At 40.2% G+C, this 26,953-nt stretch overlaps 5 protein-coding genes across 7 annotated transcripts; 4 read left to right on the top strand and 1 right to left on the bottom strand.

Moving 5' to 3' along the window:
- The first annotated feature begins 39 nt into the window (after window positions 1–39).
- yipf1 (Yip1 domain family, member 1) lies at window positions 40–4,946 on the top strand. 2 transcript variants are annotated; one of them, XM_044043921.1, is made up of 10 exons: window positions 40–814; window positions 1,350–1,398; window positions 1,570–1,724; window positions 2,349–2,429; window positions 2,514–2,601; window positions 2,686–2,802; window positions 2,909–3,075; window positions 3,166–3,348; window positions 4,003–4,100; window positions 4,394–4,946. In XM_044043921.1, the coding sequence occupies exons 2-9, from the start codon at window positions 1,365–1,367 to the stop codon at window positions 4,078–4,080; spliced, it is 903 nt and encodes a 300-aa protein (XP_043899856.1). In that variant the 5' UTR covers window positions 40–814; window positions 1,350–1,364; the 3' UTR covers window positions 4,081–4,100; window positions 4,394–4,946. The 2 variants fall into 2 exon arrangements, with proteins under 2 accessions (XP_043899856.1, XP_043899846.1); XM_044043911.1 differs by lacking the exon at window positions 40–814 and adding an exon at window positions 950–1,051.
- Window positions 4,947–5,021: 75 nt separating this feature from the next.
- Window positions 5,022–7,396, top strand: zgc:113691 (uncharacterized protein LOC503529 homolog). Its single transcript, XM_044043936.1, has one exon. The coding sequence runs from the start codon at window positions 6,569–6,571 to the stop codon at window positions 7,325–7,327; it is 759 nt and encodes a 252-aa protein (XP_043899871.1). The 5' UTR covers window positions 5,022–6,568; the 3' UTR covers window positions 7,328–7,396.
- A 246-nt stretch (window positions 7,397–7,642) lies between these two features.
- ndc1 (NDC1 transmembrane nucleoporin) lies at window positions 7,643–18,048 on the top strand. Of its 2 annotated transcripts, XM_044044275.1 has the most exons (18): window positions 7,644–7,839; window positions 8,505–8,625; window positions 8,709–8,810; window positions 9,457–9,631; window positions 9,721–9,847; window positions 10,624–10,732; window positions 10,891–10,942; window positions 11,595–11,727; window positions 12,142–12,234; window positions 12,320–12,401; window positions 12,504–12,665; window positions 13,020–13,280; window positions 13,566–13,678; window positions 14,026–14,076; window positions 15,888–15,951; window positions 16,053–16,153; window positions 16,663–16,823; window positions 16,923–18,048. In XM_044044275.1, the coding sequence occupies exons 1-18, from the start codon at window positions 7,801–7,803 to the stop codon at window positions 16,984–16,986; spliced, it is 2,010 nt and encodes a 669-aa protein (XP_043900210.1). In that variant the 5' UTR covers window positions 7,644–7,800; the 3' UTR covers window positions 16,987–18,048. The 2 variants fall into 2 exon arrangements, with proteins under 2 accessions (XP_043900220.1, XP_043900210.1); XM_044044285.1 differs by lacking the exon at window positions 14,026–14,076 and having other exon boundaries at window positions 7,643–7,839.
- Window positions 18,049–18,605: 557 nt separating this feature from the next.
- Window positions 18,606–21,305, top strand: tceanc2 (transcription elongation factor A (SII) N-terminal and central domain containing 2). Its single transcript, XM_044045423.1, has 4 exons — window positions 18,606–18,978; window positions 19,088–19,229; window positions 20,478–20,671; window positions 20,915–21,305. The coding sequence occupies exons 1-4, from the start codon at window positions 18,880–18,882 to the stop codon at window positions 21,101–21,103; spliced, it is 624 nt and encodes a 207-aa protein (XP_043901358.1). The 5' UTR covers window positions 18,606–18,879; the 3' UTR covers window positions 21,104–21,305.
- On the bottom strand, window positions 21,286–25,406 carry cdcp2 (CUB domain containing protein 2). The gene is made up of 6 exons (XM_044045436.1): window positions 25,095–25,406; window positions 24,504–24,851; window positions 23,571–23,912; window positions 22,736–23,089; window positions 21,714–21,892; window positions 21,286–21,635 (listed from the first exon to the last, which is right to left on the bottom strand). Exons 1-6 carry the CDS (start codon window positions 25,159–25,161, stop codon window positions 21,330–21,332), a joined length of 1,596 nt encoding a protein of 531 aa, XP_043901371.1. The 5' UTR covers window positions 25,162–25,406; the 3' UTR covers window positions 21,286–21,329.
- Between the last annotated feature and the right edge of the window lie 1,547 nt (window positions 25,407–26,953).

Below are 26,953 nucleotides of genomic sequence, written 5' to 3'. Positions count from 1 at the left end.
ATGGTTAGATGTACCACACAAAAAAACAAGCAAGGAAGGGATTCCATGTAACATATTGAAGTTTATTTAAATGTCATTTAATGAGGTGATAGTCCTCCAAAAGTCATTGGTTCACTAGCATTTAGACCTGTACATGCCTATTATTACATGATTCCTGCACTCACTGTTAAAAAAAGTAACATAAAAACAGAACAACACTGGCTGCATCAATCACATCAATTTAAATGTGCACACTATCCACTTTGCTAATAAAAAAGTATTGTACATAAAGCATATTGCACACACCCATGGGCTTAAAACAACAGAAGACAATTGCACAGTTCCTGAAACAGCGTTGTTTAAAAGGCAGGAGAGATAAGATGAGCTGTCACACCCCTTCTACTGACACTGTCTTGTGTTGACACAGTGACAAGGACTCTTTTGAAACCTGTTATTCAAGTGAGTGATTATTTGCTTCACAACCTTCAAGTAAAGGTATCTGTATACATCACCCAAAAACAAAACATTAAGTCCATGAACTGTTATCTTTTTTTTTACTCTTCATTGTTCCGCAAATAAAAAGTAATTAAATGACGATTCTTAAGTTAAACAATTACATGTTCTTAACCTATTCATGCTCACGACTTAAGGTAAAACCACGCTAAGAGTGACTTTATTATGTGATACTGTTCTATTTGTTTTTATTTTCGCACAGATTACTTCCTGTTAGACTTAATGTTTACTGAAGTTCCGCATTTTCCAGTCTGCCCTGTTAACTTCAAAATAAAAGTCTACTACGAAGAGACGTTTGCGTCAGTGTTTCACGACACCAAAGGTAGCAATTTTTCGTTTTGTTTTCATACCGATAATCCATGTAAACATGATAAGCAGTATGACACGCCATTGATGATTGTACATTTAATTTTAAAAAGGTAACATGTTGTTATTTTGAAAATATTTGGGAACAGGAAGAAGCCTTGTTTACACGATACATATCCTGACCCGCAGGCAGCGCTAGCAAACAGTAGCTTAGAGAAGTGAAATGATTGTTTGAGATTTGAAATATAATTTGGTGAGCACATGTTTTGTTTAAAATAACTAACGAAAACGTAATGTTGACTTTGTTGAATACCAAAGTTATCTCTGCGAGTTTAGTTTTGCATTTCAGAACTGACATCATGGGGTAATGTGTTGAGCTATCGAGATACACTAGATAACGAGTTAGATAACGAGTTAAGCTAACTTAAATCGATGGATGAATATTTGAGTCTGTTAATGATCACATTATTGTTTCTTACCTCCTTTGTTTTGTACTTCATGCGACATCAACTTTCTGACATTTCTGAGACACGAGCATCTTTGTGTTTCAGAGTGAATCCGTGCAAATGGCGTCAGCAAATGATCCATTTCAATTTCAGGGTGAGTTTCCCCGCGGTATTTTTTCCACTGTTAATTCGGTCACATCACTTGTGTTTTTCTTTCTCCTGTCTTTCTTTCTTTCTCTCTCTTGCTCTCTCTCTCTTCGTGGGTGGTTCAAAATGATGTGATTATGTGGTGATGATTTTTTTTTTCCTCATGTCATGAATTTAGAATTTGATGAGGCTGGCAGCCTGTTAGAAGCCAACAGAGATTCAACAACCATCAGCATTGAGGTTGAACCTGTCAAACCTGAGAAACAGAGAAAAGCTGCTGGTTTAAATCCTGCTGATGAGGATGATGAATTTGACAATGATGACAAGACAGAGGTCAGGACAAGGCTAACACATTTAAAGGTCCTGTGTGTAACAGTGTGTAATTTGTTACGTCTAATGGCATTTTTCCATGATACAGTTCTAGCACTACTCAGGTCGACTCAACTTTCTCGTCTTTTTGGGTTTTTTTGCTTTTCCATTAGTGATAATAGTACATGGTGCTTTTTTTTTGTACCTGCTCTGGTGAGGTTCCAAGCAAGCTGAGCCGATTAAAATGTGACATCAACAGACTGCTGGCCACTGATTGGCAGAGAGTGTCGGCATACGTGTGATACATGAATTAAACCGAACGATGCCAAACTGTAAAAGCACTTAAAAATCCTCAATCATGCATTCATCTCCAACATGTAGCAAGGAAATGTCTAAAATCTCAATATTTAACAAGTCTGGTGTTTAGGGACAGCACTGCCAAAAGCCGGCAATTGTGAGCCGAATCACAACCTGTAAAGTCGTGTTTCAGTTCAGTGGCTGTGACAGACAGAGTCTGTTCCGTTTCTGCCAACAATTCCCTCTATATGTTACACACTGGACCTTCAGCTTTAACATTATGAACTGTTGTTACATCTAATATTAATTTTTGATATAATTGAATGTGTTTTTGTTTGTTTTCTACTGCAGCTCCTCTCTGGGCAACAGAAAAGTGTCCCTTTCTGGACGTTTGAGTACTACCAAAGATTTTTTGACATTGAAACCCATCATGTAATTAAACCTTTTCCTCAGTTTGGCCATTTGTAATGTGAACTGCATCAGATCATATGCAACTTGTTAACCTTTTTTTTCCAGGTGAAGGAAAGAATTATTGGATCAATGCTGCCATGGCCTGGAAAGAACTTCATTCAGCTCTACCTTCGTAGAAACCCCGATCTTTATGGTGAGCACTTTTTCATGCCCTAAACAGTGGTTGTGTATTTATGGGTTCACAAACAGAACTTCTAATAATAATATGTGCTTCCAGGACCCATCTGGATTTGCACTACTCTTGTGTTTGCCATTGCCATTAGTGGAAATATATCCAACTTTCTGGTGCACTTAGGCAAACCAAACTACAGGTATACCCCAGAGTTTAGAAAAGGTAAGTACTGTTATTTCTGGCTCACTTTCTTGAAAAAGAGAAGACACTATTGTAAATTCTTTCTCATAATAAAAACCCTTAATTTTGAACATGCCATGTTTTACAGTGACCATTGCTGCAACAGCGATCTTCAGCTATGCTTGGTTGGTGCCTCTTGCCCTCTGGGGTTTTCTACTATGGAGAAACAACAAGATCATGAACTTGGTGTCTTACTCCTTCATGGAGATATTCTGTGTGTACGGTTACTCACTGTCCATTTACATACCTGCAGTGGTAAGACCAGATTTTTTGTAAAAATCGATGAATGACACACAATAACTGATCACACAACTATAAAAGAAGCCCATTTGTTTCCTAAATAAGGTGCTATGGATCCTCCCATTTGAATGGCTGAGGTGGTGCTCCATCGTGGTAGCTTTGTGCCTCTCTGGCTCAGTGCTGGTGATGACGCTCTGGCCTGCAGTAAGGGATGACCACCCCAAATTTATTGTCGCAATTATGTCTGCTGTTGTGATGATGAACATCCTGCTCGCTGTTGGTTGTAAGGTAAAGGCAGCTTTCCCCCTGTATTATTAATTACAAGAGGTTGAAAATGAATCTGTTTTGAAGAAATTAGATACAACATTGATTGTCCTACTAATTCACGTTATTTAATTCCTGCCTGTCTATCTTGGTGTAGATAACAACAACTGACCCACTCTCATTTGTCCTTAGTGATCTCAGTACCGTGTCTATGCTTAAGTCTCGTGTCTATGTCAGTCTCAGTCATCACTATGCACATGGGCAATTTTGCGTGTCTCTCCCAGGGCGTTTCTGGGAAGTGACTGCACCCGATAGTGTCGGGTGAACTCACACCAGTGAGACTCTCTTCATCGGAAACTGTGACTGCATTTGATAACTGGTGTGACAATGGGCTTTTAGTGCCCTTATTCATGTGAATACTCTCGTGTCCACAGGGATATCATATGTCTGGTCACATTCAAGTAATTAGTGGACAACAGAAAGCCATGTCTGAAGGCTGATGATGAATGGGCAGCAGGATTACTGTGTTCTCACCTCAAACACCGAACATTTGTTGCACACTTACACACTTACTCTCAGACACTCTGTCTTTTGTGCTTGATTGATAAGACGTTTCTCTCCATTATGTAATGGCTTCTTTTACACTGTTGTCCTTCTTGGCATGCCTTTTTTTTCCAGGCCTATTTCTTCAGCAAACCGGAACCAGTACAACATCTTGACAGCCCCGTCGCAGCGGTGGTGACCAATTCAACATGAAAACCTTTCTTTGTGTTAAGGTAAACGATAAAGTCAGAATATTGAAAGTCATGAGCCTATTGTAACCTCATACATACTAGTCATATTTATCCGCTCTGTTCTTATTTACTCACAACAGTGTCTATATTAATTGCCTCCCATAGTAGAAGCTGTACATAGTTGTCCTACATTGTAATGGTTTTGGGTTGAGCATGTGTTCTTTTGACCTGCTAAAACAGAACACCCGACACCGGACTTCCACTACACAATTTCTCCTTCCCAAAGCGAGTGTTATTCTTTTTTTAAATTGCTGCTTCTCCTGTTGCCTTATTAGAGGGAATCGGATTGCTGGGGTGATGAAGTCATGGGTCGTCTGGATTTCACCTACACTTGGACATTCTGGCTCAACACCCAAAAACCCAATGTGTGTGTACCTGGTTCAACTGCGTGACCTCTGAAAATGAACACTTATACCACGTATGTTATTTCTAATGGGATGGGTTTTAAATTTCCTTGAAGATTAATGGTGTATTGAGTTACACTTCACACATGATGAAGTTTTAAGGATGAAATATTTTCGATAAACCAGTATGTGCAGTAATGTCCATGGTATCTTAGCAATGCACTTTCTACTTTGGGAACAGTTAGTATGTGTCTGTACAGGATTTTCTTGTATGAACAATTATAGGTGTTGGTAAGATTTTCAGTGGTCAGACTTGTCATGTAGAGTTTTTTCTTTCTGTTACTGACAAAACCATGTGTGCCCTTAACTAATACCAAAGACCCAAGTAATTTACAACATGTGTAACTATATTTTTTAAATTTTTTTATTGTGACAGTTAGGTTATGATCTATTGTATGGAAATAAACTTTCATTGCAAATAATATGACATAATCTTTGCTGGTCACACTTGACATTAATGGGATTATTTGTGTCATATCAGAGGTTTATTTATAGTCTACTTAGAGCATCATTCTCAGCAAAAAGGAAACGATATGAATGTGTACAAACTGGCCTTATCTGTGTAACATTTTGGAATTACTGAAAATCACATTATTGTCATGTTGCTAGTCTAAATATGAGGCTGCAGCTGTTTTTTCTAGATTAGCATAAACTCACAAGGAACAACACATGTTAAGTTGGTATTCAGAGGCATGTTTTAGTCCACTTGGTTAGAGACAGGCAGCTTATCCCCTGGGGCTTAGCACTGGTGCCTCACAGCAGGAAGCAAAAATTCTGTAGAGTTTGCATGTTCTTTTCATGTCTGTGAGGGTTTTCCTGCAGGTAATCCACTTTCCGTCCACATTTCAGAGACAAATATGGAGACTGTAAATTGCCCAAATGTGTAAATGTGAGTGTGGGTGGTTGTTTATGAATGTAAACGACCACTGGAGACTCATAAAGTATGCACCATGCCTCTCACCCAGTGTTAGCTGGGCCCCTGCAACCGTCAAAGGATGCATAATGGATGGATGGATGGTCTTGTTTGCAGTAATGCAACCTTGAACTTCTATGAATTGTTTTCAGCCTGACACAAATGTGTGATATACCTGCCATGTGTTGCAGTAACTTCCAGTCTTAATCACAGTCAGTGAACTATGATATAATGTTAAAAATCTGAATAGGCCCCAGTTATGGTTATGAAAACCATACAAAACACAGTACATCAGTTCAAGAAAAAGCTAAACTTGCAACTATCTGTCTTTTTACACAAATTGATATGAAAGACAATATGACAGTCTTTTAATTAGCAGGACTGTCCATGCAAATGTTTGAAATGTCAATGAGTCATTTGTTTCCTGTTTTTACACACACACACTTGCAAAGGCAACTTGACTCTCCTGCCGAGCTTCTGATCGTGTTAAAGGCTGCCAGTACATTTCAACACTTGCCCATTTTAAATATTTAAGGGAGAAATTCTGATAGCTATCAATTCCACATTTCAAAGTACATTTAGATTTTAAAGTATATCAGTAGCATTTTCTTCTGTTGTTTTCTAACTCATCTGTCTTAATGGTCATGTGGATGGAATCTAATGCTGCTGTTTGGATGCGCAGATCACCCACGGTGGAAAATGTTATTTATGTATGCAAAGCTTGTCTCTAAAGGCTCACTCTGTGTAGTCAACACCTCACATGAAGTGGACCAGGCTGCAGAATGCATTTAATATTTTCTTTGATTAATCATTGCAAAGGTTTCAGAGTAATTAACTAAATCAAGAGAAATTGTGTCACTTGAAACTGTGTCAGAAGGATGGCGGCGCCCTAATTAATGGTCATTCTAGCCCTAGCTTTGAGTTACACAGGAGCTGACTGTCAACCAGATAACCTTCTTAGAGGAATGTCACCTGTCTCAGTCTCAGGCACGCAGACTGCTGCTTGTGCTTGTGGATTTATTAGCCCAGTTCTCAAGGACCATTTCAATTGCCTCTAAGCAATGTCTATATATATTATTTAAAATAATGTTTTTTTCCTTTTTCATATTGTGATTTGGAAACCTTTTAATAGGATGGCTTCTGCAAATGGAAAGGTTGAAAAAGTGTCCAAATTTGAGACTTTAAAACTTCTGGAGAAATGCAGAAAGGAACGAGATGATGCCCTGCACAGAGAAAGCATTCTCAGAGAGAAATTCCGACAGTATGAGTCAAGGTTGCGTTCAACTGAAGCTCTGAAACAAAAACTGAAATCCTTCACCATGGACAACAAAGAGCTGAGGAAACAAGTGAAGGCACTTCGCACTGAGATTGGACTTGAATGCAGCCCCAAGTTCATTGGGAAGACCACGAAGGACATCATCAATGACTTGCAAGAGAAGGAGCATGAGTGCAGTTTGTTGGTGGAGAAGGCTGGGAAACTGAGCTTGACCATTGATGATTTGACATCAGAGCTGGCAAATACAGTCACCTCTAAAACTCTTTTGGAGGACCAAGTTCAGTCACTGCAGCAAAACCTAAAGGACATGACCAATAATCAGCGCCGTTTGCTGAAGTTGTGGGAAGACAAGAAGTCCCAGAGGGAACAGCTTGCCCTGCCTGCAATTCCTCAGAAACCAGGACAGAAACCATTTGTCCATCAAGCAGCGCAAACTGAGATGTCCATTAGTTCATCACAGAAGCTCCCAGTCAATGCTTTTGAGAACAAGCCATTCTCTCGAGACAGTGACAGAAGGACAGTTGTAGAAAAGCACAGTTTTCCAACTTACGGGAATGGCTACCTTCCTGATAACAAATCTTTAATGCGTGACGAACCTAATGGAATTCAGAACTGATTTGACTCAGAGGATTTACACTAATAACATTGTATTTTTTTAAGTTAATGTTTTCATGAAAATGAAAGAACAGAAAGTTAGAATTTAATTTATATTTGAATTTTTGTATGTGCCTTGTGTAAATTAATATTAATGTTGTGACAGTATAATTAAAGTGTAACAAACATGTTAGTTATATTCAAGGTATAGTATATATAACACATTTTAAGCGATGGCAAAAATGTGTTTATACAATTTTTATATTGAATTAAATATATATATAGAGAGAGATATCCATGTATTTTTTTTAAAAAAAAGCAGATTGTTAGTAAATCCATGAGGATGTGAAATAGCAGGCAAGAAGATGGACTACTACTGGCCTGGGTCTTTCAAAGGTCTTTTGAGTGCATGTGGCGCGATATGGGAATCTGAGTGGAAAGTAGTTTTGACAGCAGTGAGAATCTGGAGCTGGAGATTCTGTTCATCATCCAAACATGTTTTCAACAGAGCAAAGTTGCTGGTTTATCCGCAAGGTGAGTATATCTTGTGAAATTAAGTTCCTCATTCATAAACGTGAGAAATGCCTCGTCTGTGCTAGCTTGCTAACTACAAGTAGCCGGTGTGTTTATGCTAGTTTACGTGAGCATAGCTAACGTGCTTTCTATGTAGCTGCTAGAAAAGTACCGTTATGATAACCAGTAACACAATAACATGTTTTAACGTACATGTTTGTACAGTAATACACGTTTTAATTTAAATTTGACACCCCATACATAGTTGATTTTTCTTTTAGTCCTCATACCGTTTTGCCTGTTTCGCTTCATGTTTTTCTAGACTTAATAAAACATGTAAATACATTAAAATGATTACATCTGTTAACACCGTATTCAAATGATCATAGACTATGTGTACGCCTTCTCAACTTCATTTGACACTGGCCCTGTTTGTATTTATCGTATGCTGTTAAAGTCAAGGACAATATGCCATAGATATAATTTCAAGCGTCAGGCGAAGTTTTTTTTCCTTTAGCCCAAATATTATACATTAAACTGAACGATCCTCGCAGTCTATTCCAACAATTGGGACGGTTTTTTTTGCTCACAGAACCTTGATAAATTCTGCCAATTACGCCTGAATTTTATCCAAAAACATATTTTTTACTGTTGTGCACATAATAATGACTCGCTGCTCTGTTCAGGTGATTTGCTGGAGAGCCGCAGCTAGTATTGCCTGGGCCGTGCTGTTGTTGCCACCCATCACAGCAGTGTTTGTAATCCTCAGCAGGTTCAGTCTTCTCCACCCCATCCATACCATATCAGGTCTGTCGAGCAAGTTTACTATGAGACAAAACGCTGTGATGTGAAGTTGTGTATGAGGCTCATTTTTGTTCTTATACTTACAGAATGCTTCTCCTTGCTAATGAGTGCCAGTGCCATATTCTCTTTCATCCTGCTGTGTGGGGTGATCATCATGGTGGGCTTCCTGAACCTGGAGTATTATACAGGTGAGTCGCAGGGTGTAGCTATCAGAAACTGAAGAAAAGGATGCATTGCTATTTAACAGCGGACTTTATTTAGTATTTTTGTCTTGTGTAAACATGTGTTGTTGGATCCGGTAACTGAATAGCTAGCACGAATGGAAACTGCATCTTCTATAAATTATACAGGTTACACAGGACTACTTCATTTGATCCAACATGGTTATTTTTATTTTCTCTCCATGCGTGCATGGGTTTTCTCTGGCTTCCTTCCACAGTTCAAAGACATGCAATCTGGGGTTTAGGTAAATTGGACACTCTAAATTGACCATAGGTGTGAGAGTGAGAGTGAATGGTTGTTTGTCTCTATGTTTGGCCCTGCGATGGACTGGCGAACTGTCCAGGGTGTACCTTGATTACTATATGAATCTTCAACTTGTTTTGATGTGAAAAAACTCCCACACAATTTATTAATTTAGTAATCGATTAATAACCATTTGGTTCTTTGTTAAATACAAACAAATCATTTCATGTATATATTGTTGTTACTTTACTACCTAGTCCAAATTCCTCAAAAGTGTGAATCTGAAAGATTTCTTCCAAAATGGAGTACAGGTTTATATTTGTCTTCCTTTTATCTTTTTAACTTCATTGTTTTATTGTTTCTCTGCAGTCATCCCAACTATTGCATGCTCAAAAATTGCCATGTTTGGACAACTGCTGCACCCTCGTCAGTTTGTCAACACCCTGGTCCATTGCATCATGGGAATAATTGTGGCTTGGTGTTGTGCTGTCACAATCGGGGGCCGATACGAGACGCTTGGCTACCCATGCACACAGAGCGATGGGTAAGATGGCTAACACAAAACTGTCAGGCCTGAGCGTTGCATAAATCATCTACTGTCTAACTGCCTCTAATTTGTTTTCTCTCTGACAGTTCAACTCAGATGTGTCTGAATGAGTATCACCTCATCCTTCTGCTCGCTGGAGCCTTTGTTGGATTTTCTCACAGTCTGCTGGGTGTGATCTACAACATGAACTATGTCTCATTCACCACTGTTCAGGTGTTCTGTATTTTCTTTTTCCTAAATGAAGTGTACTTTTTTCTACTTGTACTGCATCTAAATACCACACTTCTGCTGATTTTACATTAGATCTAACAGGCCCCCCTTACACCTGGCTAGAGTTCTCAATGGGCCCTGAAAATTACAACCTCACACGACCCAACCCTCGGGTCTTTACACCCGACCCAGCCTGAAATACATTTTCCCATTAACTGAAGCGAGGTGTTTAATTTGCAGCGGGAGCTGTTGACGCAGCACCCGTCTCCTGGCTTGTGTCATCTGGGTCCTCCAGTACCGGCTGCTGCGCAGCTAACAGACCCTTTGGTCAGCGGGCAGCATCCACAACTGGATGAATTTTGTCCACAGGAATGTTGCGGCTTTGTGGAGTGCTGCGCAAAACCGGTGCTCTTGCATGGGCGTCGGGTCTGCCCCTCTCCATCAAGCCGGCAGCCAGATTTACACTTCACCACACGTGAACGCCGATGATTCACATCAAACAACATATCATTTACTAATGGCAAGAAATGTGTTTTATGAGGGCAAAAAAGGAGGCACGACCGAACCCATTATGAACTCTACACCTGGCATTAAAATGCGTCTCTGGTGTCCACATCAAGATCCGATTGTTTTCCAATCAGAGTCACCCATTTACACCTTGCATACATTGTACAGCCGAGTGTAAACGGGTCCACAGTTAACCCAAACTAACCCGAAATGGGTTTTAATTTGAGCTCCACCTTGTTATTGTGGTTAATGCTTACCGTTTCTCTCTTCAGCAATACAAATACCTTCGCTTCAAGGGATCACTGCCATTAGTGGTGAAATGCAGTGCCACACAAGCACTATACTCTATCAGGAACTACATTGTTGTGTATTTCTTTTTGGGTGAGTGACCTTCACATCCTACATGCAATTAAGTGCAAGTTTTTAAGATTAGATTAGAGTTATTTTAATTCTGTAAGTTATTTTTCTTGAACGTTTTTTTACCTTGTCTACTCAAATTTGTGATGGATAAAATATTTTAATATTTGAACTACTAACAGGACACATTCCAAGAGCATGGATCTGTAAAACACTGAATCTTCATTTGAACAGGTCAGTAAAGCCCCTTTTCTACCTATGGTCCCAGCTTGACTCACATCGGCTCGGTTCGCCACGGCACAGTTTAGGTTGGTTTTCCACTACAAAATAGTACCTACTCAATGTGGGCGGAGTCCTCACCGCAAACGAGTTACTAGTGACTTGTAAAGCAGTTGTTTTCACTGTAACTGAATCATTAGAATCAGTTAATTCAAAATATTTGTTCAGTACCTCCTCTATGACCGGAGCACAGTCACTGGACTGAAATACAGCAGCAGGGTTTGTGATGCCGCTCGCAATCAGCATTGTTGTAGCTACATACACCAGACTCCTGTTAAATATTGAGATTTAGATATTTAACTGGTAATTGTTGGAGATTCAACTTGATTCTTGTGTCGGACGTCTCTTCCTGTGACGCCACTCTGACCGATCAGTGGCTGGCAGTCTGGCAACGTCACGCATAGTAACACCTCAGCTCGCTTGGAACCTCACTAGAGTAGGCACTAAATAGTACCGGGTGCTCGCTTGTGGAAATGTTGTGTCGAGTCTAGCTGGTGGAAACATGCCATATATATTTCTTTTACTATATACAATTTATTAAATGCCAATGGCCAATCATCGGACTTATCATTATATGGATGTGTCTGCATGTAATCTCCACCTGCAGCTCCATCCACACTCTTGACAGCATAGCTGGACTGCTGGACCTCTCTCTGCTCTACCACATGTGGATCAGTGCCACCTTCCTCCTCTTTACATGGTACATCACACTGCTGCTCTTTAGGATCTTTGTCACTGAGGTAGGTTTTTTTTTTTGTTTTTAACATTTGATCAAGGCATGGTTTATTTCTTTGCACATTTTTATTCTGGTTTTAATTCTTTTAGTTTTATTTTCTGAGTTGATCAGCATTTTTTTAAACTAAATTCACTGTATGTTCTGTGAGCACCATCAAGTTGAAAACTGCAGTTTTGTTAATGTAATTCTTCTTTCCAAAATAAAGAAAACAAATTACACGAAAGGAGGATCATGTGCATACATCCATTATTTGAGTTATATTGGTGTAAAGACACCAGGTGGCAGCAATGTTACTGTTCTGATAGTCTTCAGTCTTTTACGTGTATGTTATTGTAAACACCTCATGTTGTTCTGAAATGATAAGGTGAGATGTCTGACTGTAAGGTAACACATCATTGATCCCATTTTATGTCTACAGGTTTACAGTTTTCCTGTGCAATCGTCCTTTACCGAAGATGCCCACCAGTGTCTTCCTAAAGTTCTGTCTGAAAAGCAGTCAGTGATAGTAAAGGTTGGTAAAACACACAGTATGAGCCTTTCTTGTGTAGGTACAGTCTGTGCACTCATAACTGAATTTGTCCTTCCTCTATTTTCAGTTCCTAGCTCTGCAGGACCTGGCACTGCTGTCTCAACACTCTCCATCACGACGCTGTGAGGTCTTCAGTCTGAGTCAGCCAGGTCTGTGATGTTATCTACACAGTGCTGCCCTAGATTGTTTTCCTCTGTAAAATAATAATAACTCTCAACTAAAGCAAAATGTCTTTTTCATTGCTTTGTAAGGTGGCCATCCTCATAACTGGAACTCCATCAGCCGGGAGTGTCTGTCCTTGTTGGCTGATCTGACCCAGAGACTTGTAGCTTATCATGACACCGTGGCAACCAATGGCAGGGCCAAATCACTGTCGACAGGGAGTGAAAGGAAATCTTCATCTGGGACATCAGGTACGTTTGTTTGAGCCAGTTGTAAAAGCCTTCATTTTAAATCGTGACATATACTGTATTTTATGTTGAAGTAATGTAACAATACACACACTGTAATAGCTGTTCAGGTTTTACTGTTTTTCCTTTAGCAGGAAAAGCTCAGATTTTACTGATCACATTATCAATGGCTCTATTCAGTGCATGTAAGTCAGGACAGTTTGTCAGTGAACCAGTGTTCACCCTGAAACTGAGGAAGCTAAATGGAACTAAGCTGTCAATGGTTTACTCAGTGTGACCTGTCAGAGGCCATTTTAACCTGTGAAAATATTAAATAATGAGAGTAATTGTTTATGACCTCTTTATTTTCCATACAAGTAACATCGGGTACAGAAGAGTTTATGTCTCCGAGGCCCACTCTGCTGATGAAAACTCCAGCTTCAGTCTTTGCCCGCTCCATCGGCAGAGGCCAACAGAGTCCTCTGACTGCACCATTCACTCCAGAGCTGGACAGTCCCTTCACTTCACCATCCCTGCGACGCCTCACCGCTCCACTCGAGCAGTGCTCACCTTGGTACGGCACTGTGCAGAGCCCGCATGTCATGAGGAGAGCACCAAAACTCTGGTCCGCCTCCACAGGTGAGAGTAAAGGCTGTTTATTACATGGATTTCTCACTGCTGCCTCTGCTGATAGTGTTGTGGGGAAGTCTAAAATGATTATTTACTATTAAAATATCAACACCAAGACATTTTTGGTTCATAATTTGTTGAATCCATTTTCCCCTTAACTCTTCAGCCAATTTTTGCTCTTGCCTTAGGTTTGCAGCTTCTTGAATTTATGCGTCAGTGATTGATATTTATCTTGTTAGATCAAGATTTGAATTTTTTTGTGCCCAGTTGTGATTTTGTCCTGTGTCGCTGCAGATTCACAGATTAATGGCAGTTGCCCACCGTCCCCTGCCTCAGTTCCCAGTCCCCAGCAGGAAACCTCCAAACCCAGTCTCCTCACTCAGTTCCTCCAGAACAGAAAAGAACAGGTACTGGAGCCGTTTTTTAAAGCAATATCATTATGTAATCTCTATGCTTCATAAGTCTTTTCACACTTCCTCATCACAGTCACACTAGTGGCAGAATGGCATTTTGTTTCAGAGACGAGAAAGAACTATAACTGAAACAGTTTTCAATAATAATGATTAGATTTAATTGAAGTAGAGCTTGATATATTGAAGTCACAACGTGTTAAAGTACAAGTTTTATCCTCTGCTTTTGTTTGTTTTTTTCAGGGCGTATATGTTTCTCATTACCAAGTTCTTAAATGTGAAAAATCCATGACGTTTTCTAGTTTTGACACCAAAACAATTCTACATTTAATTGTCCCATTCAGGTTAAAAATTTCTTGGCAAAGCGGGTGCTGATAATGTATTTGTTTAACAAGGTAAGACTGTGTTGCATGTGCATGCTGTCTCTTTTAGATGGTCTTTCTGCATGCTGTTTTTGCACAGTAGATTCACAATAGAACTCACTCTCCCTTCAGGCATTTTACGCTGTGATTGTTCCTAATTGTTCAAGAATTACTAATGTAGCTCTTTTCCATCTATATAGTTTTTGACCCTTACTAAAGCCCCTTTTCCACCTGTGGTCCCAACTCGCCTCGGCACGGTTTAGGTTGTGTTTCCATTACAATATAGTACCTCCTCAACGTGGGCGGCGTCATCACTGCACAGCTGCATGATACTGCTGTGACTTGGTATTACACACACCAACGACTGACTAGTGACTGTGTAACTGAATCATTAGAATCCATTTATTAAAGCTATTTGTCCAGTACTTCCTCCATGACCTGAGCACAGACTCCATCTGACATACAGCTGCAGGGTCTGTGATGCCGATCGTGATCAACAGTGCTGTCGCTCAATACATCAGACTCCTCTGTTAATTGTTAATTAACTGGTAATTGCTGGAATTGACCCACGTGTTTAGGATTGGTGTACAGTTCGGCATTGCTCAGCTTGATTCTTGTGTCATACATCTTGTTGATGCTTCTTCCTGTGACGACAAATCAATGGCCGGCAGTCTGGCGACAACACGCATAATAGGGCTGTCAATTTTCCTCTATAATCCCATTCGAAATCCATTCATTATTATTTTTAATTAAAATTGTGATGCATTTTAACGTAATTTGTGGTTTTTATACGTCCTGTCCACCGGGTCATGCAGGCTCCTCGCGACGGCTTTAATATAATTAGCTACACTGTCGGTGGCGATGGAGAGCACTGACTCACGTTGACTCACAAGAGTTTTCGGCCGTGTGGCTTGTCTGAGCTTCGGTCGTTTTGAGAATTATCTCTTTCAGCTCCCATTCCTCGTATGTGAAGTGTGCCGTGACTATCACTCTGGTGACCTCCATGGGTGTTTCATCGCCGTCAGCCATTTCTGACTGAACATGAGATTGTTGTGATTCAGAAAATGTTTTTGTTCTGCGAGGGTCGTTTTACACACGTAAAGAAGGCGGGGCTTCCGTCACCACGTTTTTACATTACATTACATTACATGTCATTTAGCAGACCCTTTTATCCAAAGCGACTTACAATGGAATTGAGTACAATCAGCCAGGGGTGGAGTCGAACTTGCAACCATTGCGTCCATGATGTCTTTCGCACACAGGGCACTGGTCTTAACCACTGAGCCACTCCACCCCCGTTTTAAGAATACACATTTGAATAGTAATTACAGGTTTCAATTATCATTGATTTTTTTAAATATTCGAATTATATTCGACTCCTGAAATTTGTTCCAACAGCCCTAATGCATAGTATCTCCTCAGTTCGCTTGGAACCTCGCCATAGCGGGTATTAAAATAAGCACCAGGTACTATCACTAATGGAAATGCAAAAAAACTGTACCGTGTCGAGGCGAATAGCGTAGTGGAAAGACGCCAACAGCTTAAATTCAGTTATTTAGCACGTGTCTTGAATGCTAGTTGACTACTATGTTAAATCGTGAGTACCCCATGTCTTGAAATCTGGTCTTTGTGATCATTTCAAAAATGTTGGACACTTGAAGTGTTTTTTACTGCTCATTTTCCTTTAGATAGAAACATGTTGGATTTCTGTATCTTCCTTTAATCGTGTCTGTATGTGTTGGGGTCTAGTGTCACTAAAATGTACTATTGAAGCACTCTCTGCTCTCAGTTTGCTGCAAACAAACAAAAAGAACACACCTACAAACTAACTTAACGATTTCCAGCTTCCAGAGGCTTCCAGTCAGGCTCTCTTTGCTGACAGCCAGGCTCACATCTGGGCGTTAGAAGGTAAGAAGACACGTGGATGTGGTTTTCATTTTCGTACAATTCATCATTACAGTGTCTTTATCACAAACGTGTTCATCAATCTCTCCTATATCATCCTCCAGGACTGTCCTATCTTGTTCAGGCCTCCTTCTCAGAAGACCAATTTGGGGTTGTACAGACTACATTACCCAGCATTCTCAGCTGTATGCTGGGCCTACAAGAGGTGAGTTGTAGCGACTGAGCTAAAACGGAGGCTCCAGCATCTGCTACCTGCTTTTGATGGGTTCCTTCAACATGAACAACAGTAAATAAATGTCCAATGAGGAACATTTTCTACTGAATATGACAAATGAATCAAAGCACAATGATGACACCTATTGACCAGTTTAGTGTCTTGCACTCAAATTTACATTCATTTGTTATAGCTGCATGTCTCCTGTTGTTGAAAAGGAAAACTTCTTTGGTTTACATTTCTGAAGTAAAACAAAACTCCATGAATACTTTACAAATCTGTAAATAAAGTTTTAAAACTGTTATGAGTGGTCAGGACTAAAAAAGTGCTATATGAATACAAACCATTTAATTGTACCTCCATAAAGCTCTGTGTTACTGTGTCGTCTGATCCAAATCTGGATGTTGATTCATTTTGACGCTGTGTGAAACCAGGCTTTGTGGCTTCTGTCTGTGGTTTATTGAACGGGGTGAACACATTTATGTCCTCCTCATGCTCAGGCTGTCGATCGCCACTTCAAGCTGCCTCACGCCTCCAGTAAACCGCTCAGGTGGAGCAGCAGCATGGGTGACTCCACTTACAAAACACTGCGATTTGCTCTCAGAGCCACGCTCAAGACTGCCATCTACAGAATAACAACCACTTTTGGTGATCACTTAAAGTAAGGCCCATCTTTATAATGTCCTTCATTCATATATACAAAAAGAATCTGATCACAGTTGTTCATTGCTGATTATAAATGCATATGTTTCATCCCCAGTGCTGTCCAGGTGTCTACAGAGCACCAGAAGAGACTGCAGCAGTTTCTGGAATATAAGGAATGACCACCAGGCCACTTGGCATTCTGTGCCTCTGGATTCTTATCAGTGGGATGTGTCGTGTGTGTGTGTGTGCGCGCACGCGAACAGACGTGTTGACATGAGGCGACAAAGGGAAAGCCCATGACGCTGCCTCTCTATTTTAATATTTATGCCATGGAGGATTGCATTCGATAGGCTAGATCACATCTCTCCACATTACATGAGGTGGGGCCAGGACTACACCTGACACGAGGCACCTTGTGTGTGTTTGTGTGTGTATAAGGTTAAAACCACCTGACTCCATCAAGCAACTCATTCCAAAAGATTTGTTTGTTTCATGAAAATAACAATATTATACTTGTTTTTAATGGAATGAGTTGTGAAAGGGCTATTTATACTGCATTATGGTTTCATGATTTGTCTGCTGTCCTCTTGAATTGTATCTGTATGATTTAACAAGATTTAGTGTTGAATGAGAGGAGTGTAGTAGCTGATGGGAAGGTGTTGTGAGATGTCGCTTCACAGGTTCAGGCTGAAATGTGTTTTCTTAGATCCGGTTTAGTTCTAAGTAGCAGTGAACCAGTACACTACTCAATGTCAGTCTGATTGGATATTGGGAAAAGAATGTAAAATCCAATATCATCTAAACAGCCCAAATATCACAAATGCTTCAATAATCACGGGTTGTAAAAATGTAAATAAAAAGCAGAAAAAGCATTTTTTCTTTTTTTTTTTTACTGGATCATATTTTTGGGGCAGAGTTGGTTTCACAATCAGATCGTTGCGTTCCAAATTGTCTGGTTGTAGCTCAATGGTAAATAAATGAGCACACGTGTTTAAAAAGATGTAAATCGTGTGTGTTTAAACAGTGCAGCCGAGCCCTCTCTCTCTCCGTCATTCTAGATTGCTGATTTCCAGCTGTGTGCTTCTGTAATTACACAACACCATCGTCAACAGCTTTGACGGTCATGTATGTCAAAGTAAGAGGTGACTGGTTACACTTGTGGGTAAATGCTTTGTCCCTGCCGACATGAGTTTGAGTTTTCACACTTGAGACTTGTTGAATAAAACATGATGTAAAGTTAATTTGTCAGGTTTTTTTTTAATTATTATTTCTCATCTGAAATGATTAAAATTGAACATAAAGGATAAATGAGGTCTGTTTTGTCCCGTTGACCCCATTTCTGCCATAAAAATATCAAGTGCCTACAGTGCATTCTATAATTCCGACAGCACGTAAATGCACCATTGTGCTCCACTGTTTTCCTAGCCTCTCTGTTGCTACTAGCTCCACCAACGATACGAATTTAACATTTTCCTCCTGGATAAGCTTTTGCTTCTCCCGCTTTCCCTTTCGGTTATGTGTATTGTGTGAACTACACTAAGATGATGTGTGATGATGAGTGATCTAACTGACATGACCGAAATAAACATAAATAAATAAATGCTTGCGATATCGTAATTTTATATTGAATATGATATGTAATGTATAATATTTAAATCATCTAAACTATTGTAACGTATTTTTTATATAGTCTATTTTACTGCAACATGCTTATTTTTTTGTTTATTTATTTAAATTTTTAACCATGCGTCATGTGAATTTGCCCACAGGTCATTCTGCAATTCCGACAGCACGTAAATGCACCATTGGGCTCCACTGTTTACCTAGCCTCTCGGTTGCTACTAGCTCCACCAAAGATAGGAATTTAGCATTTCCCTCTACAAAAGTAACTTTTTATTTGCGGTTTACGGAGAAATGTGTTTTTAAATGCTTGCGATATCGTATTTATATATTGAATTTGATATGACAGAATGATATGAAAGGTTTTAAACCTGGTAACTGCTAACAGTGGTTAGCATTGGCACCTAATCTGAATTGCTACAACCGAGCAGCTCCCCCTTTTGTGGCTGAAGATGGACAAGTTTGTGGTGCGGGTTCCGAAGTTGAAAACTCATCCAAAACCGAAAAGCAAAGAAAGGGTTCTCAAACAAACTACAATTGAGTCTTTGCGGGTGAGCTATGAGTTTTCTACGTGAATGAATCCATGGCTATGTGACACATGTATTTACTCCTCAGTAAAACATGTTGTTTGTTTGTTTGTTTGTTTGTTTGTATTTGCAGAGGGTGGTCGTGATTGAGGACATCATGCGCTACAAGTCCATGCTGGAGCTGCCACAGCAGAGCAGGGACAACATGCTGATGGCCCTGTCAGAGCTGAGCAAGAAGATCCCATCCAGGGAGGTGCTCAAGTCCACAAAGATAGGTAGATAACTAGATTAAATGGTTTAAAATGGTATTCTGAGTCTGCCAAACGAAATAAGCAACATTCAAACCCCTAAAGTGTCAATACACATAGAAATAGTCTTCACTGAGGTTTAAACATTGATGTGTATTGAACTATTTATTAGGGATGGGCATGAGTAGAGGTGTGAATCTTTCAGAGTCACATGGCTATGATTTGTTTTAAAATAGATGTTAGAGTTTATCAAAAACAAGTTTATCATTCAAAATAATGTTTGATTCAAAATTGTTTCAGTACATAAAACTGATCACGTGAGGGTCTACTAATCTCTGTCATAAAATCAAAATAAAGTGTTTTGCAAGATCAGGTAAATAAAGTATGTGGTGTGAGAGTACGACATACTCTGGCTCAATTGTAATAAAACTGAAGCTTTTGTTTTCTACTACGCTGTAAGGGCATAAGTAAAGTCAAACAGGTTATTTAAAACATGTTTTGAATCGATTTAGAATCTTTGAGGATAAGAATAAGGATTTTAATGTGAATTTTTTTGGACACCTAGCCACGAGTAATTATATTCTCAATTATAAAACGTTGATCTATTACTGTGACTATTTGTAATATGTCAAAACAAATCTGAATGACAACAATGATTGAATTTACACATTTTCATACATTCACATAAATCTCTGTACTCTAATGCCTAAGGTGGCAGCAGCAGTAAGCATTTAATTCATGAACTGCATGTGTGTTTGAATGCATCTTGAAGCTGCTCCTCTAATTTCAACATGCTGTAGATCCCGCAGAAGTGATATTATTAAATATTTGTATATTTCATGAATAATACCATAATATAATCAAATAGCATTTGTGCAAGAATTGTCCATCCCTAGTATTTATCAAAGTTTTAAATACAGCTTGAAAATGCAGATTATTTCTCTTAATATCTTATACTATCTGCACCAGTGTTATGTGGATATCTACTACATCTATAGAGGACTGACACAATGATTATTGATGTAGAAAACAAATGGTAAATTTACATTTAAGGGCTGTAACTAAAGAGTATTATCATTATTAATCACATGTTTATTTCCTTAATTCATTAATTAGAAGTTTTCCATAAAAAGCAGAACATAATCATTATATGTGTCAGTTATTTTATTGATTATGATTATAGCTTGAAAAGAAAAGTGTGTTTGCCTCATACTTGCAGGACCCATGTTTGTATTTATGCAGTTAAGCCCACAATGAAAACCTGTCTCTTCTAAGGTCACACTGTTAACAAAATGCGAAAGCATCTGGACCCGGAGGTGAGTTCAATGGCTGCAAAGGTGTACACTGACTGGAGGACGTTCATCGAGGAGAATTCCAATAAGCCGTCTATTGAAGTGCGCTCCGACAAACAATCTGAGGGACTCAGGAGCAACGCTAGAAGACTAATGTCTGAGGTCCTGGAGGTCAAGGTGAGAAAGACGAGCTCAGTGAAGAGCACTGTCCTCATTCTCTTTATACGACTGCTTATTTACATACTTTAGTTGGGAAATTTCAAACATGTAATAGATGGAATCTGTATGATTGTACCCTCTTTTTAAACAGCATTTGATGTCTTGAAGCTTGTGTTTGCTGGTCAGTGGCAGATGTTCTTAAACATGCATATGAATATGAAAGTAATGTATGGGTTTGCTTCTGATGTCTCCGACTTGCAGGAGGATTCAGGTCTCATAGATGTCATTGAGAGAGAGGTGTTTCACCAGAGCTCCCGGTTAGTCAGCGGTTCATACAGACGGACTGTTCGAGCGCTGGTGTTTGCCTTCAAACACAACCCTGACATCAGAAGTCAAGTGAGAGACAACACGATGTCAGTCAACCAGGTGGTTTCTAAATACAAGAAGTAGCTGAAGATTGTTGTTTCATGTTTACACTTTTAGGTGTTTTTCATTTTATTTTCTGTAAAGGAGATACAAAATATGTCGTGCACTGGTGTTTAAACTGTGGAATTCATTTTTGTGTGCGCTGTCATCACGTCTTTTTATTGATAGACAGTTTGCTTTTAAACATTTTTTTATACAAAATAAAATGTCAAGTATGACAACATCAGCAGCGGAGTCCTTTCTGGTGTTTCTACAACAACACCAGCCAAACAATAGCTATCACCATGAGAATAACAGCCAGCACACAGATGCTAATGAAGACGATGTCACTCAGATCATGAGGCTCAGTTCTCTGCTCCACTGTGTTGCTGCCACTTTCAGTGTCCGTTTGCTGGGCCTGCTCCTCCAGGCGACGCTCCACGGCAGTGATGAGGGACACTGACGCTATCTTCCTCAGGGCGTCGCACTGCAACTTATATTCTTGTATGTTGTGCTGCTTCCCGTCGGAGAAATCAATGTAGAGTTTGTTCACCAGCATGGTGATGTTCCGATGTTTCTGTAAGGAATTGCAGTATTAACTCAAGCGAGTGTCTGACACATAGGATGCTGTTAATAAGGAACTGTGGCTCGTCACCTGGCTAGCTGTGCCACAGTTGACAAACTGAGCAAGTATCTTATACGAGGTGGCCGTTAACTGGGCTGCACAGGTTGGGTTTCCAAGATAGATGCTCTCACGGTCCAGTTGAGGTAAAGACTGCTGGGCTATCAAAATGGTGAATTCCGATCTTGTACAGCTAACGTTTACAGGTACCACTTTTGCAGAGGGTAAAAAAGACAGTTGACAGTGTGAAGAGATGTTAAAGTATAAAATACTTTTTTCTTTCCTTATGGGTTATCTAGGAGTTTGTCTTTCGATTAGCAATGTCTTGTCTACAGTTGTTGGTGGATCCATTTTTTTGGGAGTGTGTTCCAATTCACTTTGGTAAGAATCTACCCACTGATGATGTCACAACAATGATAACATTTTCAAGAAATCCCTGTCTTATAATAGATAAGCATAAACAATCATATCTCTGTCAAAAGTTAAAATGACATTTGGTAAGAATATGCAGGTTTGGACACTACCAATGCCTCGTCCACATGCAGCCGGTTCATTCTAAGAACTATGGGTATTTTTTTGCTGTCCTTTTTGTTAAAACTTAACATTTTTGTTTTTAAATGATATCTCGATCTACACGACAATGCTTGGAAACCTTGTTAAACTGTAACGAGCATGTCAAACAGCGACAGAACACATATTTTCGTCATTTTTATACGATCAAAAATTCAGTTTACATGTGGACGGAAGACCAAATTGCATTAAAAAAACTCACTTTTAAGTGAAAATCTTTCTTTCAAATCTGACACATCTGAATCAAAGTTCAGATGTGTTTGTCTCTGCAACACCTAAACAGAGCGGGATGGATTTGTCATGCTGATGGTAGTATAAGCAGATAAAGTTCTATACTGATCCATAAAGTTTTCTGGATCCAGTTGATTAAAAATGTTAATCTTCCACCTATTTGTAAAATATAGGTGGAAAATAAAGGGTTTAAGCCTTGGCGGAGGTCTGCGCTCTCTGAGTCGTCTTGTTTTGGAAATAAATCAGACATTTACCTCCAAGATACGATGCACTGAACCCTGTGTGAGCTTCATTTCTGTCTGTGTTAAGTACCACCAGCAGCTTGTTGCCCTTTGAGACGAGGGAGGACGGTTGCTCTCTGCCACACCAGCGTCCCAGCAGGGTGTCTGTCTGACTGCCCCCGTCATAAACCGCCACAGAGTCGTAGTCGCACTCGCCTGACAGACTGTTGCGCTCCTCCAAGTCCATCATGGGGAAGAAGAGTTTGATGCGATATCCAGCTGCGAGAGTGATGCTCCAGTGGCAGTTGATGTTGTTTGGATAGATGCTGGGGAAATGTGGGCTGCTGAAGTTGCCACTTACAGCGGACAGGATCTGCTGGCACTCGCCTGTTCAAGTACAGTTTTTTGGACATGTTAGCCAACTCTGTTTATTGGAATAGTCTTTTTACACTTTGTTCACTTCTTGTTCTCTTGCCAAAAGTGAAAGAGTGACAAGATCAATACCTCTTTTGTCTGTGTATAAAGGGGAAGTAACAGCCACCATCCAATTAGTTTAGGTTAGCACAGATTGGCAGTGCCTGAGGAAAACACTGTGCTGGTGAAACAGCATTCTGGTACATTCAAATTGTGACTATTCAAGAGCTTCTACATTCTCATCTGTGGTCAGAATCGTGCGACAGGTGACGACAACTCAGCTGTTGTCATTGTCTGCCAAAAATTGCTAGAAAAGGTGTTTAACTTATGTTTCATCAGCTGATAGGATGTTTTGTGCTCTTGGATATTTCTCTTGTTGGAGAACCAATGATGTGAGGCAGTGAACGCCGTTAGTGTTGGAATTTTTGAATAACAACTCATTAAACCTGTCTACCTGAGTAATAATAGGCCTTGAATCCTCGTCCCCCGATGTTGAAGTCAGACTTGAAGACGACCAGAAGCTGGTTGGAGGTGGTGACGATGTTGGGAGGTGTTTCTCCTCCACAGTATTTGCCCAGATGGCGATGGGTGACTGTTGGGCCATCAAACAGGGCGACAAAGTCAAAATTGCATCCTTCGTTGTTTTCCAGCTTGAAGTCCAGGAAAACCAGAGTGACCACGCTGTTGTTGGACACGTGGACGGTCCACGAACAGTCAGCGTTGTTGCTGTACTCCTGAGGGTAGCCCGGACTGGAGATGACACCCGAGAGGCCCGTGAGGACTCCACCACACATGTCTGATGAGAATAGAAGACACATTCAGATGCTCCTTCTATGTTTGTGTAATGCGGTGAAAACACAAACACAAACATTGAAGGTCTCATTCATTCATTCAGCCATTCATTCATTCATTTTCTACTGCTTTATCCTCCACATGAGGGTCACATGAGGGATTGGAGCCAATCCCAGCTGACATAAAGCAAAAGTACCCAGTACCTGGATAAAACCCACGCACACACAGGGATGAAATGCAAACCCCACACAAAAAGGCCCTCAATTGAACCAGTGACCTTCTTGCTGTAAGGCAACATTGCTAGCCACTTCACCACCATGTGATGGACAAAGGTCTCTGACTGATAAAATCTAATGATTTGGGAGCTTAACTCTTTGTACCTTTAAAGTCTCAACCTTTGGTTGAATCCCATCATCAGCCTTTAGCTTCCCTTGTACTCTGTGTGCTAATGAAGCATGCTAACATGACAGATGGAAAAACATTAACACTAATGTTAAAGGTCGAGGTTTAGCAAAAAAAAAAAAGCAAAAGCTATGTTGTTGCCAAGATGACATCAAGTTTTCAGCCGTTATCCGTCTGATTCCTGTCAAGTTACCTTTTCTGTAGCCAACACTGAAGCCCCTGTAGACCACATGGCGGTCTGAGTGGAAGATGATGGACATGACGTTCCAAGAGGACGTGAACTGGGGTGGAGAGATGTCACCACAGAACGTCCCAAGGAGGTTTCCCTCATCCTCAGATATGCCGTTGTAGATCTTGATGTAGTCGTAAGCACAGTTGGCGTGGTACTCCAGCTCAAAGAAGTGGAAGGTGAGGAGGACGGATGAGCCCTCGGCCACAACGATCAGCCACGAACAGTCAGTGTTGTAGGGATACACGCCTGGGAAGTTTGGGCTGGAGATATTACCAGATGGAGCAGCCAGGATTCCTCCACACTTGACACCTTATTAAACCCAAAAATAGAGCGTGAGAGACTTTTAACAGCTCAAAGAGTGGAGATTCAAAATGAAGGTCATTGCACTTGCATGGCTTACTCTTTTTGTTTGACTGTTACGACCTAATACGACCTCCAAAAATGGTCCTTTACAAGCTGACATTGAACAAGTGAGGCCTAGCATCTATTTAATGCAGTACCTGCACATAAAGTTGAAGCTTTGCTCCATCAAGATAACAAATAGAAACTCACCCTTTGCAGAATCAGCCTGGTCAACAACCAGCAGCAAATGAACCAGCACAGCCACCCTGAGACTCATGTTGTTATTGTCACAGCTCAGCTACCATAACAGACCATAGCAGCAGAGACAGACAGCGGCCTGGAGACATCAGCGGTGGAGTCTGCAGAGGTAACAGCACTTTGAAAAATTCATTCACAGCCTGAATGAGGAACCTGACACCGGCCAAGGCCACGCTGGGCCCTCCCCGCTAAATTTTAATGACTGATATCCAAGAAGCCGGAGAGGCTTGTCAGGACACTGTTTGCAGAGATGCTATGCATTTTTAATCATGCTCTCTCTCTCTCTCACACACACAGAGACACACACAGAGACACACACACGCCCTGAATACCAGCTGTGTGTGGAGTTGATGAAGGAGACAGCAAGAGGATGGTCACATTTGTCATTTATATAAATGGCTTCATTAGAGTGACATGATGGAGGGAAGATCCCAGAGCTACTGACATGGTGGAGTAAGGGTCAGTGTCTCCACTTTGCTTTTATTTGTGTAAAAAGCAGCGAAGCACGACACTTGGATTTCAACATCTTACCCCTGAGTGGGAATGTACGTCAATAGAGACGAAGCACAGGCGTGTCAGATGTGTCTAGACTCCGAATAATAAAATCTGTGTCTCACTTTATGGTTAGCATCAATCGCTTTGTTCCCCAGCTTCTATTGCAGGATGGTCAATGAATCTCAGGAGTAAAGTTTATTTTTCATTGTAAAATGTTGTTACTGACCATGGAAATTGTTGTTTGACAATAAAAACAGAGATAATTCTCTCTAATTTGAACTCCCCCAACACAAAAATGTAGTAAATGCTCGTTAATCATGTACTTTTCTTCAGTAAATGTACCTTTTGCATCTTATTATACTTGATCATCAAAAATAAAAGGATGAATCAAGTCTGTAACATTAGTGTGAAAGCAGGCTGTTAACCCACCAAACGTCATCTGATTTATGTGTTGAGGCCTGAATCTTATCTCACTGTGTAATAAATGAGATACAATATGTTTTGCAGCCGTCTAATTAATGCAGTTCATCAAAGAAAGTTGAGTTGAGTTAAAACTGCTCACGTCAACAACACCTGTCATTGTGTTCTATAGTTATGTGTTTATTTGAAATGTATAACAATGGTCTGTCAAACAGTTCATAATAAATGTGATTGTTTATAACTTCAAAGCAAGGTCAAATCTTTCCCCAAGAAAGATATTTTAATGCAAATTTTGTTTACACTCACAGTTTTTGTTTTGGACAAGGATAATGCAATGATTCACAGAGAGAGCATTTTTTATATTTACCAAACGCCTGCCACATCCCATGGGCCATTCCTCCTGGTTTGGCAGCCGTACAGCAGCGTGGTGCAGACGTGTCGACAGCAATAATCCTGACTGAATGAGGTGTAGCTTATAACAGACAGGGAAATAAATACTCCTCGTAAAAGACTATTCTGCAAATAAATGTTTGCTGTTCCAGCTCTGCTGCGAAGCCTGTGCTGTGAGAGTGAACATCCAATGGCTTCAGTACCTACAGAAACCTGCTAGATGGTGCTGTTGCACTATGAAAACACAGTGGAAAATCACCACCAGCTTTTTCTGAAGTCACCCTGTGCTCTAAGCTGAAAAAAAAAATGTGATTAAAATCAGTCAAGTGTTTTTCACACAGTGGTTCCTGGAACTAAAATGAACTGCTTTGCCTTTGAATTTGAATTCTGTCCTCTCTGGAATCTCGTCATTGTTCAAGGATTCAGGCACTGGGCTCTGTCAAAGTGTGTTTCAGAAAGATATCGTTTGTTTAGAGCAATTAAACTATCTATTAGCAAGTAAATAC

Source organism: Solea senegalensis, linkage group LG1 (assembly GCF_019176455.1).
Source record: "Solea senegalensis isolate Sse05_10M linkage group LG1, IFAPA_SoseM_1, whole genome shotgun sequence".
Taxonomy (NCBI): domain Eukaryota; kingdom Metazoa; phylum Chordata; class Actinopteri; order Pleuronectiformes; family Soleidae; genus Solea; species Solea senegalensis.
The sequence above is the reverse complement of the archived record's forward strand: the minus strand, read 5'-3'. Positions and strand labels throughout refer to the sequence as shown.